At 41.3% G+C, this 15,219-nt stretch overlaps 2 protein-coding genes across 4 annotated transcripts; one reads left to right on the top strand and one right to left on the bottom strand.

The window, feature by feature from the left end:
- Window positions 1-1,938: 1,938 nt before the first annotated feature.
- Window positions 1,939-6,697, bottom strand: rangrf (RAN guanine nucleotide release factor). 2 transcript variants are annotated; one of them, XM_034080661.1, is made up of 3 exons: window positions 6,655-6,697; window positions 2,929-3,028; window positions 1,939-2,793 (listed from the first exon to the last, which is right to left on the bottom strand). In XM_034080661.1, the coding sequence occupies exon 3, from the start codon at window positions 2,789-2,791 to the stop codon at window positions 2,219-2,221; it is 573 nt and encodes a 190-aa protein (XP_033936552.1). In that variant the 5' UTR covers window positions 2,792-2,793; window positions 2,929-3,028; window positions 6,655-6,697; the 3' UTR covers window positions 1,939-2,218. The 2 variants fall into 2 exon arrangements, with proteins under 2 accessions (XP_033936552.1, XP_033936554.1); XM_034080663.2 differs by lacking the exon at window positions 6,655-6,697 and having other exon boundaries at window positions 1,939-2,835; window positions 2,929-3,002.
- On the top strand, window positions 3,535-13,082 carry vamp4 (vesicle-associated membrane protein 4). Of its 2 annotated transcripts, XM_034080664.2 has the most exons (9): window positions 3,535-3,762; window positions 5,336-5,479; window positions 6,148-6,249; window positions 7,731-7,777; window positions 7,976-8,026; window positions 9,522-9,622; window positions 11,519-11,598; window positions 11,686-11,737; window positions 11,822-13,082. In XM_034080664.2, the coding sequence occupies exons 2-9, from the start codon at window positions 5,477-5,479 to the stop codon at window positions 11,845-11,847; spliced, it is 462 nt and encodes a 153-aa protein (XP_033936555.1). In that variant the 5' UTR covers window positions 3,535-3,762; window positions 5,336-5,476; the 3' UTR covers window positions 11,848-13,082. The 2 variants fall into 2 exon arrangements, with proteins under 2 accessions (XP_033936555.1, XP_033936556.1); XM_034080665.2 differs by lacking the exon at window positions 5,336-5,479.
- Window positions 13,083-15,219: the final 2,137 nt, after the last annotated feature.

Genomic DNA, 15,219 nt, shown 5'->3' with positions numbered 1-15,219 from the left:
GTACAGGAGTAGAGTATGTATGGTGGAAATGTTTAATGCTAAGGATGTCAGTTGAGGAGTTGGAATTGATGCAAAAATAAATAATGTTGTTTAATTTCACTTTATTCTAGCAGCCGCTTACAGTGATTCTTCCAAAAGCCTTGTCTCTTTTTTACAACACTTTTGTCGACTTTTGAAAATGTATTTTACTTTAAAGGGAACCCAGAGCATTGTTATTACATTTCTAACCACAATATGTGCGCTTTGTGTTTTCTACATTTGTTGTGTTTTGTTCCACTGTCTGTTGTATAAGAACATGATGATAATTAATTCAATATTAAACCTAACCCATAAGGACAATTTATTTAGGTTTTTCTTTCAAAGTTATTCAAACAGTGGTCTGCCGTGGTACCATGCAATTACACTACATATTTAACATATCAAACTAACCGAATTGCAGTTTTAAGAGTTCAACCAAGCAATCCCAAAAGATGCATGCAGCTGCCCAAGTTAGCTTTTGCCCTCTGCTTTTATTTTGGACATCCAGAGCAGTTGTGTAAACTGTTGGAGGGCCATTAAATAACTGAAGGAATGGCTGTATTAAATGATCAAATAACCTAGACAATCATTCTTTTGTCAAACAGTTTACCACTCTGCATCACGAGGCAACTTTTTGGAGACTACTGCTCAATAGTTGGCCTATATGAGCTCTGTAATGTTCTGTTTTCCTTTTCAGGGCCTGGAAAAAAAGTCTGTATCGGATCGTCTCCTGTCATGACCTGAACATCCGAAGCATGTTCTAAAAGCTTCTGTTCTTTAAGACGGGATGTTTTCAGACTTTAAAAGACAACCAAAAACAGCATGTGTATCCGAGGTAGTCTTTGCTGTTACTGCTACTGTAAATGTTGTTTTGGTCAATGAAGGAATGTTCTACACTGGGATCAGTGAGAGGAGACCAGACTTTATGAGATCTTAATCCGTTATTAAAAAAAAAGGTTTGATGTGGCTTTGGAGAGACAGACTGTACTTCCTCTTATTTGTTATGGAAGGCTTACCTGAATTCCTTCGCTGTGATGAGTTTTATTTAACAGCAGACTCAAGTCAAAACTATTTTACTTGAAATAACAGCACGTATAACTGTGGAAAGGTTTTAACTTGGTTTGACTTCAAAGCAGGGTCAATTTTCACTCCATACATTTTGTGTTTCTCCAAACTCACCCTTGAGTGAATGAAGTATTTCCAAAGTTTTTGTCACGGTTCAGGCTAATGAATTATTCCACCATGAGGCCACTGCAGTGAATGATGGAAAAAGTTGACCTAATACATATTCCTGCTGGGAGTTGCTAAATCTTTCACGGTTTATGACCAATCAGGTCCTACTGAAAGCTTTACGAGTATGAACTGCATTTTAATGGCTCCAGAGGGAGTTCATATGTGGAACCTCAATTGACCTTTAACCCCTTTTTTTACCTTTGCCATCACTTGTATGTTTTTTGTATTGCCATACTGTAAAACAAAATGGGAAGGTTAGAGCAAAGCAGCATTGGTAGGCTGTTAGCGAGTGAATATTTGGTGGCCTGTATGAGGTTTGTGCGTTAGGGATACTGGTAGATGTTTGTATCGGGGCATAAATATAGTGTATGCAAAGAAGGTGGCAGTATTTTGGAATAAAATAAAGGACACAAAGCATGATGAGGATGGAGGAAATGCTTGAGTGAGTAGGAGGAGAATGTGTCTACGGCATTATGACGTTATGTCTCGAATCTCACATTTCTCTTATGTGCATAATAGCTTCAAATAAAACAGACATGCCTTACAAAAATATGTGACCAGATTGTTCTGATGAGTGAATTACTTTAGATTTTCAAAATACAGACCTATTTTAAAGCATCTTCAACCTACACATATTTTCTAATCAGGTGTTCCAGAAATAAAGAGAAGGACCAAGGTTTTTCTATCAAAAACATTTATTATGACTTCTGATCTGCATATCATGAGATGTTTGGTTTTCAATTCATTTTGTCATATGTAACAACAAAGTCACCACCAAGGGGAAAACAGGATTTGTGCCATGCAGCAACCGGACCACAGCTAGAAGGAATTGCTTCCCAATCTTTCAGGTTGGAACCCAAAGTATGCTGCAGGCCTGATTCCTGTGGGGCCCCAGCTAAACCCAGGGGTTTAAATGAGCTTGAGACTACATATTTAACTCATGGGGTTTGATGAAGTAGCAGAAGTTCTATCCAAACAGCCCTGGGTTGTGCAGAGTCAGAGTTTGCAACAGGCGCTGGAAGTCCTGCACCGTCCATGGCTGTCTGTGTGTCTCTGCTGAAGCTGCACTGCTGCTATCAGGGCTGATTCTCTGCGGGTCATTGAAGGTTATCAGGACATCTGTGGAGAACTGTGGCAGACGGAAGAGACCCAGGTGAAGGGTCACTGAATTCCTCGCTTCTTCGTTGAATTTGGACACACACTGAGTGCCAGTCAGCATCCAGGCAGAGCTGCAGTCCGACAGGGACAGCTCAGATTTGGAAAGGGGCACAACACTGGTCACCTCAAAAGCATCTGGCTCTAAAGCTTTGTTACTCCCTGCGATGTCTTCAAAGTGATACCTTGCAGCGTCTTCGTTTTCCACTTGACTCTGATACTCCACCAGCTCCACGATCAGGCTCTGGTCGGTGTGTTCATGCACAAACACCTCCTGGTTGTCTGGGATCTCCCTCAGCTCGCTTGTGTCTTTGGCGCTGTGAGGCAGGACGGCTGACAGCGCTCCTCCGAACAGAGGATGGGACTGATCGGCTCTGCTCTGCATCTCTATGTGAAGACATGCAACAAACCGAGCCTGCTTTTAACTACCTGCAGTGACAGACACTCAGTATGCTTAAATACATAACATTGGAAAACGTTATAATAAACCTATAAATCAAGTGTGATAAAGATATACCTTACCAACTAAGCCAGAACTCCTTTCCGGGGAAAGTGTATCTTCTTCTTCTTCTTCTGGTGAATTGTTGGCAGGCCTGATACATGTCACGCGCACAGCGGCCACCTACAGGTGAGGCGGACAAACACCCGAAAACAGGCAGTAGTGAAATTATCAATAACATCTTGTTATTAAAGTAAAATAAATCTAAAACACGTATTATTTTTATATTTATTTTGTGCATTTATTAATTTTATTTGCTGAGTCTTCACTTGTTTTATTTTCATTGTTAACAAAGAATAATAATTCCTTCTGGCATGCATTAGAGCAGAAGTAGGCCTACAAAGATGCATACTGATACATACATGCTTTAATGCAACAGTGCTAAAGGAACATTCTGTCATAAAGAATGAATGAAAACAAAGCCAACATGATGGGGGAAACTGGGATAAAGTTATACAATGTTGCCTAAAAGATATGAGCAGCCCACTCATACAACTATTGCATTATGTAATATGTGTAATAATTGAAGAACCCTAATAAAAACCTTTAAAAATGTATTTGCTGTGTAGAAAAAACCAAAATATCAACATTTCTCCGGGCTGTCAAACATCTGCATCGTCCCTCTCCTCTTCCAGCTGTTGGTGCTTCCTTGTCAGCTGATTCTGACGGAGCAGAGACAGCAGACCGCTAGCATCCTTAATGATTATCCTGTCTCATCGTCACGGACAGCATTTTAAATGAAAGTATCAACACCTTGAAGGAGCCAACCTAAACCCTGAATACCCTGGATTAACACCTGAGTCTTCTCGTGTTTGTGTTTTTCAGCATCGGGCTTCGGATCTTGTGGTAAACAGCAGGTAGCTAGCCCCGTTAGCATCCTTAGTAGCTTAGCTCGGTAGCTACATTTGTCAATGAACCAAGCGGCTTCTCTTGCTAGATTAGCTAATATCAAGCTGTGTTGGCATTAACAATGTCCCCCTTTCATTTGAATTATTGTGGTGTAGCATTTAAATTGTTTGAGTGTGGTACACAACGATATTCTAACGTATTTACATGTATGCTAACAAACGTTTCACCAGCTAACGTCTCAGAAAGAGGTTGTTATCTAACGTTAATTGGGATTATCTCATCATGTTCCCAGGGTCTTATGTTCCCAGCAGTGGTGTTACATAGCTAAGTACATTTACGCAAGTACACTACTTAAGTACAATTGTGAAGACCTTGTACTGGAGTATTTTCATGTAATGTTACTTTGTACTTCTACTTTACTATAATTCAGAGGTTTAAAGTGTACTTTTACTCCTCCTTTAGTTACTTTACGGATTTGGATTAATGATGTGATTTAATCAACACTTCAATAAGACTTTAGTCACACCTTGAGGAACATTCATAAACTACCCTGCAGCATACAAAGTGATTAAAACTAGTTGCACCTTTACCAGCTTTGATAAACACATGAATGAATGCATCATTTATTATAATCAAAACATATAATATTTATTATAAGAAAATTAGCAAATCTTTATAATGAGTACTTTTCAGTACTTTATGTATATTTTGCTAATACTTTTGTACTTTTACTTATTTAACATTTGCAATGCAGGACTTTTACTTGGGTTTTTTTTCTTCTTTTACTCAAGTACAACATATGAGTACTTCTTCCACCTCTGGTCTTTTGACATGAATGTACTTTGGTGGAGATTGGTTGGAGCTTCCTTAGAGCTCAAATGCAGTTTGAAGGGGAAAACTGTACAGTCGTTGTGAAATGTCAAAAGTCAAGTAAACCGACTTGCCCGCAAATGTAAGGGTGTATTAAGTAGTATGACATCAGTTGGTAATAACTGTAGGTGGGTGATTTTTAACATAATGACCCAGGAAATGAGAACATAGTATATTTGAAAGGTCTCCTTAATTTGTCATATTAAGAGGATATTGAGCACGGGAACATAGGACTCTGAGATGTCGGTTTCATTTTCAGTAATAGATCCTTTTTAAGGAGTCTTGATTAGACTTTAACAGGAATACATTAGTAGTATAAATAGCTAAGAATAGCTTCACTTAATTTAACGCTTTTCTTCTGAAAGGAGAGAAATTGCAATCCATGATAAATTGATTTGATCAACGATAATCTATCATCTTCATCCCGTGGTCATCATCAGGTCATTTTCTCAGTTTTATTCCAATCAGTTTGGTCCAATCTTGACATAACACTGTCAGTTGTCTATTTTATTTATTATTTTTTATTTTTTTATTAATTTATTAATTTTTATAATTTATAAACCACAGCTTTGACATCATTTAATTCAGTTTTTTGTGGATTGCACTTTAAACCTCCTCTCTTGACAATGGCTTCCTTCTGCAACCCTAACATGTTAGAGTTGGCTTCTCTTCTTTCTCTTTCTGTGTCTCTTCACGCTGTCACTGCTTCAGAGCGTGCCGTGTCTCCTGCTTCTCTTCACCTCTCTTTACTGGAAAGTTCCTCTCCTCCTGGCTTCTGAGGCCTTTTTCCAAATTGCAGTGCCAGAAAGGACGCTGCTGTGAAAGCCACAGTGTCATACTGAACTGGATTCAATGGTACAACTTCTGTTGTTGTGTTGAGAGAGTTGGTGTGTATGTGTAAGACTGCTGTGATTTCCCTCCACCGGTCATGACAGAAGGGTCTGCACATGTTGTTTAGTTCAGTGTTGCCAAAGCACTTTAATGAGGCCCTGTTGTGTTTAGCTGCAGTGTTACATACGGTGTTAGGAACGAGAAACACGCAAACCCTGACTCCAGGCGGTTTCATTGGAAGAACAGCATGTTTTCCAAAACCCTTTCACCCAAAGGTGCACATTGCAATGACCACATTTCCGAGACTTTAAACCGACTCCCACCAGAAATATAACCAATGAATACATCTTAACAGGTCATCTTAATATTTGTATTTCTTTGCTTACTCAAAATGCGTATGAGAGGAGAGGAATATCATTTCAAAGACAGCTGGCATAATGAATGAACCACCTTCTTTTTCCTAAAAATAAAAAGAATGTAATCTGCTCTGTGACTCCTAATGATGTCAGACTGTTTACCACAACGTTTTGGTACTAGAAGTTTCCTCAGATTGCTCAACCATGACCAGTTTCAATGATGGATTCATTACCGAGCATGTTTAGATAGAGGCTACTAACTCTGTTCGTACACTTGATGCTTTGCAACGTCAACGACTGTGCATGTATTGACCTTCTTCTCTTCCGATCCTACAGAGGGAGCCAGACCAGGAGGAGCAGCCTGAAGACAACATGCCCCCCAAGTTTAAACGACACCTCAACGATGACGAGGTCACCGGATCGATTCGCAGCGAGAGGGTAAGATATAGATGGAAGAAGTGGCTGTGTTTGGGTCGTGGCCTTTCGCCAGGAGGAAGCGATCATAACACAAAATGGTAAAAAAGTTAGAGTACAAGGTTTAGAAATTGATAGACCTTTTTAGAAATGTCCAATAAAGTAAAAGACAGGTGTTGATTTAAGATGCAGATTCTGCTGTTAGAAGTAGTCGAAAAACTACAGGGAATGCACACAAGACATTGGACCTCTTGAAGGAGGTAAAGTGAACAACTCTTCGAGCCAAATATCTGGTTCTCATCGAAATGAGCTTCCCCACCCAATTCCACCTTCCTGTCCTCCCACTGATTGTGTACTTCACTCAGTCCTCTGTTTATAAGTCCACTCCTTTTTGCTATTGTGCGAACTGGGATCAAAAGCAGGGCTTACGGGGAGGTTTTCATTATCCAGGCTAATAACTTCCAGTCCTGCCTCCTCATGTCTCTTCATCCTAGACAGTGGAAAAAAAGAAAAAAAAGATGTTGAACAGAAGGAGAGAGTTAGTGCCTTCACTTATAACGTTTTTTTTATAATCATATGGTCAGCTGTTTTGCAGATGACACTGTATTTACAAGAAAGTAAGATATCTATATTTCTTGCAGCTGTCAGCATTACTGGACAGCCATGGATTTTTCTTTTTGTAGTCGCAGGATGCCATTATAAGGTGATGACCATGACAGAAACATTTGACATTTACCTTCAACTACTTCTGGATACTGTTATTCAAATGTAATGAATTATTGCTTCTAAACTCATGGAACACTACAATGTAAGGAAGCATGTATGCCTCTATTTGTTCCTGTAGCAATGAACCTCCTGTGTGCCATCCAATGAGAAACAGACCCTTACTTTCTGCTAGTCCAATTCTCCTCCTGTGAGAATTGAATGCAGCTGGCTTAACTAATTCTCTCTGAATAGCCCTTTGCACAGGGCGCTTCCTGCATCTATTGAAGCCATCAGTGGTAAAGACATGGTTGTGATCCTGGTAGAGTTTTTCTTAAAACTTCTCAGATAGCAGAAACCTCTTTCTATATTTTATTGGAATATGTTCCGATTCATTTTGCTTGGATTCAAACCGACGGACTTTCCTTGCCAGAACTAGATGTAGACATGTTTTAAGAGGAAGAGTTTTTACGGAGTCTGGCAAGCAGAATAACAGAGCAACAACAGTCGTTTCTTTTTGCACAAGTCATCATAATGTAAGTGCACTAGAATAGCATACTGTCTGGGAATATCTGCTCTCCGACGACAGACCAGAAAAAGCTATCTATCAGCTATGTTGCCCCTGGAGGTCAATTTCATTTCTCTGTATCAGCACCATCATTTGTTAGTGCCAAGAATGTACTCTGGTGAGGCCTTTGAGCTGCTGGGACTGGATCTTGTTCCTGAACCAAATCTAAGATCATTCAAATCACAATCATTCAGTATCCAGAACTTACTCTTATCTGACCTTTTCCACTTTACAGAGGAACCTACTTGAAGAGGACTCTGATGAGGAGGAGGACTTCTTTCTGTGAGTTTTATATTCCACTCAGTCACTGAGATTATTATAAATAAATCAATGATATATATATATACAAAATGCAATTGACCTCGATGATGACAGCAGTAATACTAACACAGAGTATACAAAATAAACAGTAAAATAGGTTGTTTTAGTAGAAGAATTATAAATTGGTAACCCTTGGCTTCACTGAAACTTGTTTTTCAGGAGAGGACCCACGGCACCCAGATTTGGACCTCAGAATGACAAGTTCAAGCAGTAAGTATTAACACATTGCTCACAAGAACCGAAGGCCTGAGGTCAGAGTAGTACGGCCGACGATCTTGAGTTTTGGTGTTGGTGTTATGCAACTGTGGCCCGTTATGTTTAACAGGAGCTGCGGTTTATAGTGGATTGAGTAAGAGAGGCCGCCATGTTATTGTGTAACGTTCCCAAGACTCCCCAGTCCCCCTGCTGTCTGTTTCCACATTAACCTCCACAGAGATGGCCAGAGAACAAACACGGTCATTGTTAAGATTCCCTGGCACCCGGAGCATTTCTCCACGCTCTGTTTCTCCTCGACAGTTGGTCATTTTCTTGTGAGTACCTGAAACTAGATGCCATCATTACAGACTGCAGGAATGTTGTTTACACATTACCCAGGCTCTTCACCTCTGCGTCTGTCTGGACCCCGAGGTCAGGTCAGGTCCCCGCAGTAGTTTCATGTGTGTTTGAGGCAGTCCAGTTGTCCTCCAGATCTCTTTCTGGCAATGGTTTTTTATATTTAATATTACCGTCTTCGACCGGCAATCAAGTCGAAGTCCAAGACTCATCAATTCCTGCAGCTCCTTGTCTGAGACGATCAGTGTTATGGTGCTGGAAAATGTGATCAGTTGTTTAAAATACAATGTCCTTTGTCTTCTTTGACAATGTGGCCCCTCCCACTGATTCTGAAGTCCTCCAAGATGTATTGCTTTGAAATAATAGCGACTGAGGGGAAATGTGGGCTAGTCATTCAACCATGACTAGCCCAGATGAGGAATCATGAATAAAGGATTCGCTCAGATACTAAAACAGGTGCAGGCAGGTCAGCGTGAGGCAAAACAAAAACATTTGAAAGGCTTTTATATTGCCTGCCAACTTGTCAAAGCTGGATATAGAGGATATAGTTGGTGTACGCCGGGAAACTTCTGCAGCAATGGAGAGTCAGGACTCAGAGAGACACGAGGAGAGTTGGAGCTTTGATGTCAAACACTGATGTTTATTTACAAGTATCGGCCGGAGACATTCACATCACAAGTCATACAGCCAGAGATTCTGACTGCCCTGGTGGGTTGCCATGACAAATCTGCCCCGCCTATCTCTCGATAGACCTTTGAACTAGTTTACAGAGAGTTAATCCACATATTGGGGGATGGTGCGTAAACACTGGGAACACTGGAGATATCCCCGATATCTGGAAATACTCAACCACCTGTCTGTGGGGCTTAGAAAGCCAGCGTTCTCAGTCATAAAACCCTCTATGACCCATAGTAAAACTGAGAATAACATCACATGACTGCATTATCACATTCCTTACGGGAGATAACGTCAACACACAGAAAAGGTTAAATATCTTAGGAGTAAGGAAGAATTATTCTTTGACAGTCGGGAACACGGGTGATGTGGTGGGTTACCACAAAAGAAGATATCAATCATTAACAAATCCTACTCCTCGTCATTTATGATTCCTCTCTATTATTTATCAGTGTCTTACGCCACCGTGTGTCCCCAGGGTGCAGTCGCAGGTTGACGAGGTGATCGATGTGATGCAGGAGAACATCTCCAAGGTGATAGAGAGGGGCGAGCGGCTCGAGGACCTGCAGGACAAGTCAGGTGAGTCACTCTGAGACAGCACGTGTTCTCCGATGTGTCCACATGTTCAGAATGTGTGTTTATTTAAGTGAAATGAAGTTGAGACGAACTCTGCAGGGAATGTTTTATCAGTCTCATTTGTTTTAATGGTTAGTTCCCCCCCGGTAGCTCACACATGGTTTACACATGGCTCTGAGGATTGTTATCTTCACTGTATGCACGCTTATTTTGCCATTTGGTATTTGTTAAAGGGGAAATCTGCAATGTGCTTCCGTTTAACTGAAAAACATTTAGTTTGAAGAGGCCCAATTATCTTAATTGTATCTTTTTAAATCAAGCAAATAAAGTTTAGGTATATCCATCTCTGGTGGGATCTCAAACCTGCAAATGAGACAAACTTCTCATCTGTAGCGTGTAAAGTAAGTACATTTAAGCAAGAATAGACAAATCATGGGCTCAATAATTATTTGGTGGATGTGCCCAAAGAGCAACGAGTGATTGAATTTGCTTCATTTACAGGGTATTTGTGTGCCTGTACAAATCACTTAATAAAGTAGTTACATTTATCTGATTAAAAAAAAAGCGGTAGACTTTCACTGACATCTTCAAAGGTATTACATTTGTCTGAGCAACAGTCCTGAACTCAAAGGTAATTTAGTTTACTAAAATATATCAGAGAAACATAATGATATCCTGACACCTGAGAAGCTGAAACTTGAGTATTTAACTAAAAGCAGCTGATGTTCTTCTTATCGACTAATCAATAAAGCAACTCGTCTTTTCAGCTCTATAGAAATATGTCACATATTTGAATTTGAAAAGCATTAACTTTATCCAGAATCTCTCCTGCAGGTGTACTGTAAACACGCTCACTGCTCATTTAAGGTTTTAATGACATGGCCAGGTTTAGTGTTTTACCGTGTGTGCGCCCCCCTCTCTTTTGACCCTGTGTATATCAAGCAGGTGTGTGCAATGTGTTTAGCTCGCTCCGTTACTCAACTTCACACACATGCCAAGCTCTCAACAGGACACGCACAGGTCTACTCCGTCTGCTCCGCATGGACCAGAAGAAGAGGCTGCAGTGCTCCTGTCTCTTCAGCCTCATCATCTCATCCTCACAGATGTTATATAACTGCTTCTCCCTGTCATATCCACGAGCAAGCCAACACAATGATGCACATCTGGAACACATTTGTGTGAATGAGGCTTTGTGTACATGTGAGTTTGGTGTATTTCTCGGTCTGTGTGTGTCTGAATGTGTGTGTCTGCAGTGTGTGTGAGCAATATTAAATCCTGTGATGGACAGGTCTCAGCTCCATGTGCAGGTTGTCAAATGCCTGCAGATTAACAAGCCTCTTCTCAGTAGCCTCGTCTCGAGTGCCTCTCTTTGTGGTAGCGGCCGGCCGTTAACTGGCACATGCATGTGGGAACAGCTTCCACATGGCGGGCACAGAGACTTTAAAGGGGGTCGGGGGCTTGGACCAGCACTTCACTGCACGCTATGGAGCTGTAACTTTCCTGTTCATGTGCGTAAACCTCCAGTTAACAACGGGATCCAAGAAACAGAGAGCCTGTGTGGGCGGGCGCTTGGGAGTGGAATATCACGACAGAAGGGAGGAAGATTGACGAAATGTGTTTTTGCTCCGTTGTGTTTAAATTCGGCAAGTTGTTGTTCACCATTTCATGCCAATTGAGTTAAAGTACAAAAGAACAACTATTAATAGGAATGATCTCACCAGCATAGCAACTTCTTACATAACATTTAGTTCAAGACGGTCACCTTGACCCGCATTAATGCCAAAACAATAGCCTGGTTCTTGTTCACATGGTGATTAACTAATGTTTTTCCTTTGTTTCTTTTCTCCAATGATTCTCCTCGCGTGTCCTCGCCTGTGCTGCGGTCATGAAATGTCCCAGAGAGCCTATCGGACAACGCGTCGGCCTTCAGTAGCCGAGCCAAACACCTGCACAGGAGGATGTGGTGGCGAGACATGAAGGTGGGCTGTCTGTTTTATGTGTGTGTGTTCAAGCGAGTGACACCTTGACTGCGTCTCTTCATCCACATTGTGTTGTTTCTTCCACAGATGAAGCTGATCGTTGCCTTGGTAGTCGTTGCTCTCCTGCTCATAATCATCAGTGAGTATTAGATCAACATGCAGATCAAATTGACTTGATGTGCAGAAGTTATCATTTCATGTCCTTTTCTTTTCTCTCTTTCAGTCCCAGTGATCCTGCGATATCGCTAGTGTCTGAAGAGAAGGATGGGGGAGAATCCTCCTCGTCCTCTTCATCTTTCATCTCTCTCTTTTGCACACAGTCCTCCACGCCAGCAAGGGGGCGCCAATCACCCTCCTCAGTGTCAGCCTGTGTACCCCCAAGGATCTGACCTCAACTTACCCTTAATACGGATCTTATCATTGGTATTTCCACATACATCTGTTGTGAGATCAGTACTAAGGCTTGGTTTGAAACTAATCCACAGCAAGGGGACACAGGCGACTTGTGGGGATATTTTAGTGCAGTTTGGGAGTAAATTACCCCTCTAGTCAAAGTGAAGGAGGGCTCCATGCCATGAAACATATCACATGTAGGGCCCTGTCGTAGCCTTGGTAACAGGGAAACTCCTGGTCTTGCATTGCTACACAATATAGATAGATACTGTAAAGACAGGAAGTCCATGCCAACTGTTTTCTTACTTTAGCTGGTCTGAATCTGAACCTCAGATGTCTGTCCACGTGCTCTTCTCTGTGCCGGAGGATGAGAGCATTTATGGGGAACATTTTGTGAGCACATTCAACACGAGGAGAGGGAACATCTGAGGTTCATCCGCATAGTTGGTTTCTTTTAATCATCAAAAAGAGTTTCTGACAGGATAGTGATTTCACCTATAAGGTATTTGTCATTATCAGTGCAGATGACTTGAAAGGGGCCTAGAAAGAACATCATATTTCTAATTATTCTGTTCCATGAATAGTTTATTATCGTCTACAGTCAAACTAAAACACCCGGGTTATGAATGTCTCCTCGGCCCTCCACTCTCTCAACATCTCACCTTCCTCCTCTGGTCCGGTTTGGTCACGGCTGTCCTACTTTCCTGCTGGTGACACCAAACCGTTTTCTCACTCTGCTGCACATGGTTCTCTTCAGTTTTAATACTGCTTCTGTCTGTTCCCCTTATTTTGAAAGTTCTTCTCTGGGCTGTTTGTATGGATGCCGGTGTTCCCGTCGCCACTGAGTTTGACTCATTGTATTGTTCCATTATTTTTAAGCAGGAGTGATTTAATGGATGCAAGTTCAAAGTCGAGCTGTGAAACAAACATAGGTGTCTTTGTGTCTGGATTAATGAACTGTATAATACATTGTCATTTTATTATTTTGAATGTAATTTATTTTAGCTGTAAATATTGGTAATGATGTACAATACTCTGGCATTGCATTGGAAGACTGTGATATACGGATGCTCTGAAATAAAGTGATTTTAAAGGGCGCTGGTCTGGTTTCATTCGGCTGGCTCTCTTCCTGGGAGGAGGATGGATGGAGCAATCAGAGGGAGAAAAGCTTTGAAAAGGTAAATGGGAAAAAAGAAGATGGCTGGAGGTGAAGAGGGAAAAACTAATCGTCATGCCATCCCTTTGGCTCTTTCCCACTTTGGATATTCTTGTCCTGAGCTTTCTTTTCTCCTCTCATTACCCAACTTTTTGTATTGCTCTGTGACTTTACTGGCAGTGTTTATTCCCAAAATGGCACTAAAGTTGGAGGGACTGGAGGCTGTGAAGCGTTCTGACAGACTCGCTGCTCTCCTCTCTGACGCGAACACACACCGACAGCTCTGCCCTTTGCTCAGCCAGCACTGCCAACCCCTTTATTCTGAGGGAGTACACATTCAATTGGTCCTCAGGGGTCTTTTACTTCATGGCTTTATGGCAGATGGTCTTCCAGATCACACTAATTGCTGGAGGACACAGCAGGGGAGGATGTTCTTATTGAAGCTTTGAAGAAGAGCGATGGAATTTAGTCTCATACACTTGTTTTAATGTTAAAGGGGTTGTGGTTAAAGAAAACGTAACTCTTGTTCTCTTGGAGTGAAATCAAAGGTTGTAAAGGGGTCTCTAAAATGTTACAGTGTCCAGGTCTCACAGAGATAAGTCATTTGCTTTAAGTACAAACCTAGTGTGTACTTAGAGGAAAAGAAAAGGAAAAAAAATAGATCAGTGTTACAATATTATCGTATATTTGTGCACAAGATATTTCTATCCTCTCCGCTCTACAGGGACACACCCACACTGGCAGCAGAGGATGTTTTGGTCCTACGTTAAAAGGCTCATGCTGGATGACTTCAGATTCCGGGCATAATTAGTATGAGTCATAAAACAGAATTTGACTCACAAAAGACAAGAGTGGACAACGTGCCATCTATCTATCTCTCTCTCTCTCTCTCTCTCTCTCTCTCTCTCTCTCTCTCTCTCTCTCTCTCTCTCTCTCTCTCTCTCTCTCTCTCTCTCTCTCTCTCTCTCTCTCTCTCTCTCTCTCTCTCTCTCTCTCTCTCTGATTAGGGAGCGCTGGATGTGTCAGTAGCTAGAGGAAAGAGAGAATACATTTCCATGTGAAACCTGTCACTTGGGATTCTAGTGAATAAAACACTGTTCATATGTTTAAACACTCCTCATCTTCTCTTTGTATTTATTTATAGTTCACCTCTTTCTCACTTCTACTTTTCCAGAAGTGTCTTACTTCATTTCTTCTCTCCTATGTTTACACATTTACATACTTTAGCTTATTTTCCTCCTTTAATTTTATTCTTTCATGTCTCCTATCCCACTTTCTCATTGTCGAGATATTTCCTGTAAGAGGATGTGTTTTCAAAGTCAAACACATACCGTACCTTTTCCATCCATTCATCCATCTGTCCAACCAATCAGAGACGTGCCTCATCGAGGCATCAACCTGCAAGTACGTGTTTCTGAGAGTAAGTACCCTTCCTCTTTACGACCTTTGCCCTCTAGTCTGCTCTTAAGTGAGGTCAGGTGATGTTTTGGGGTTCAGGGCGGCCTGGCAGGTCAACAGAGATGGCTGTAAAAGATCTCTAAACATACAGAGAAGTACAAAGACATGAGGAAAAGAAGCGTGGGAGAGGAGCCAGGCCAGATTCTGGAAACCCAAACAAAGAGGTAGGACATGAAGGTAAGCTGAGATTTATAAGGCGAGAATTGTGCACACCTGCCTCATCGCGTGCAACTCTGCAACTATCTCACGCAGGGGCGGTTCTAGGGGGGCCAGGCCCCCTGTGGCCCCCCTAACAATGATTTTCTGGTACTCGCTTTGCCAAAAACCACAGGATTTTGTTGCTGTAATGTGAGATTGTGCAGACACCCTTATGTAAAGTAGAGATGTAACTGTTCATTGCCTTTATTTTTATATAAATATGGTGTGAGTGCAAACATTGCACTATAACTTAAGCTGAAGCTAACAGTAATAACTATAAGATCTATCTGAAATAAATAAGTGTACTGAAACAAATACCAATAACTGTATTGCATTGTTTTCTTATGCGCAATTACTTCATACTATCTAGTTCTCTTTTTCGTCCTGCATTTATTGTGCCCCCCTCAGAAAATAAC

The sequence above is a fragment of the Pseudochaenichthys georgianus genome, chromosome 4, assembly GCF_902827115.2.
Source record: "Pseudochaenichthys georgianus chromosome 4, fPseGeo1.2, whole genome shotgun sequence".
NCBI lineage: Eukaryota > Metazoa > Chordata > Actinopteri > Perciformes > Channichthyidae > Pseudochaenichthys > Pseudochaenichthys georgianus.
Note: the sequence above shows the minus strand (reverse complement) of the source record. Positions and strands in the feature narration are given on the sequence as shown.

Bases quoted from the DNA above. Each gene is read 5' to 3' on its own strand.
- rangrf (XM_034080661.1), bottom strand. From the start codon at position 2,791: ATGCAGAGCAGAGCCGATCAGTCCCATCCTCTGTTCGGAGGAGCGCTG.
- vamp4 (XM_034080664.2), top strand. The intron at 7,778-7,975 runs GTGAGTTTTATA...CTTGTTTTTCAG, and splicing joins GAGGAGGAGGACTTCTTTCT to GAGAGGACCCACGGCACCCA. The intron at 9,623-11,518 runs GTGAGTCACTCT...GAAATGTCCCAG, and splicing joins GGACCTGCAGGACAAGTCAG to AGAGCCTATCGGACAACGCG.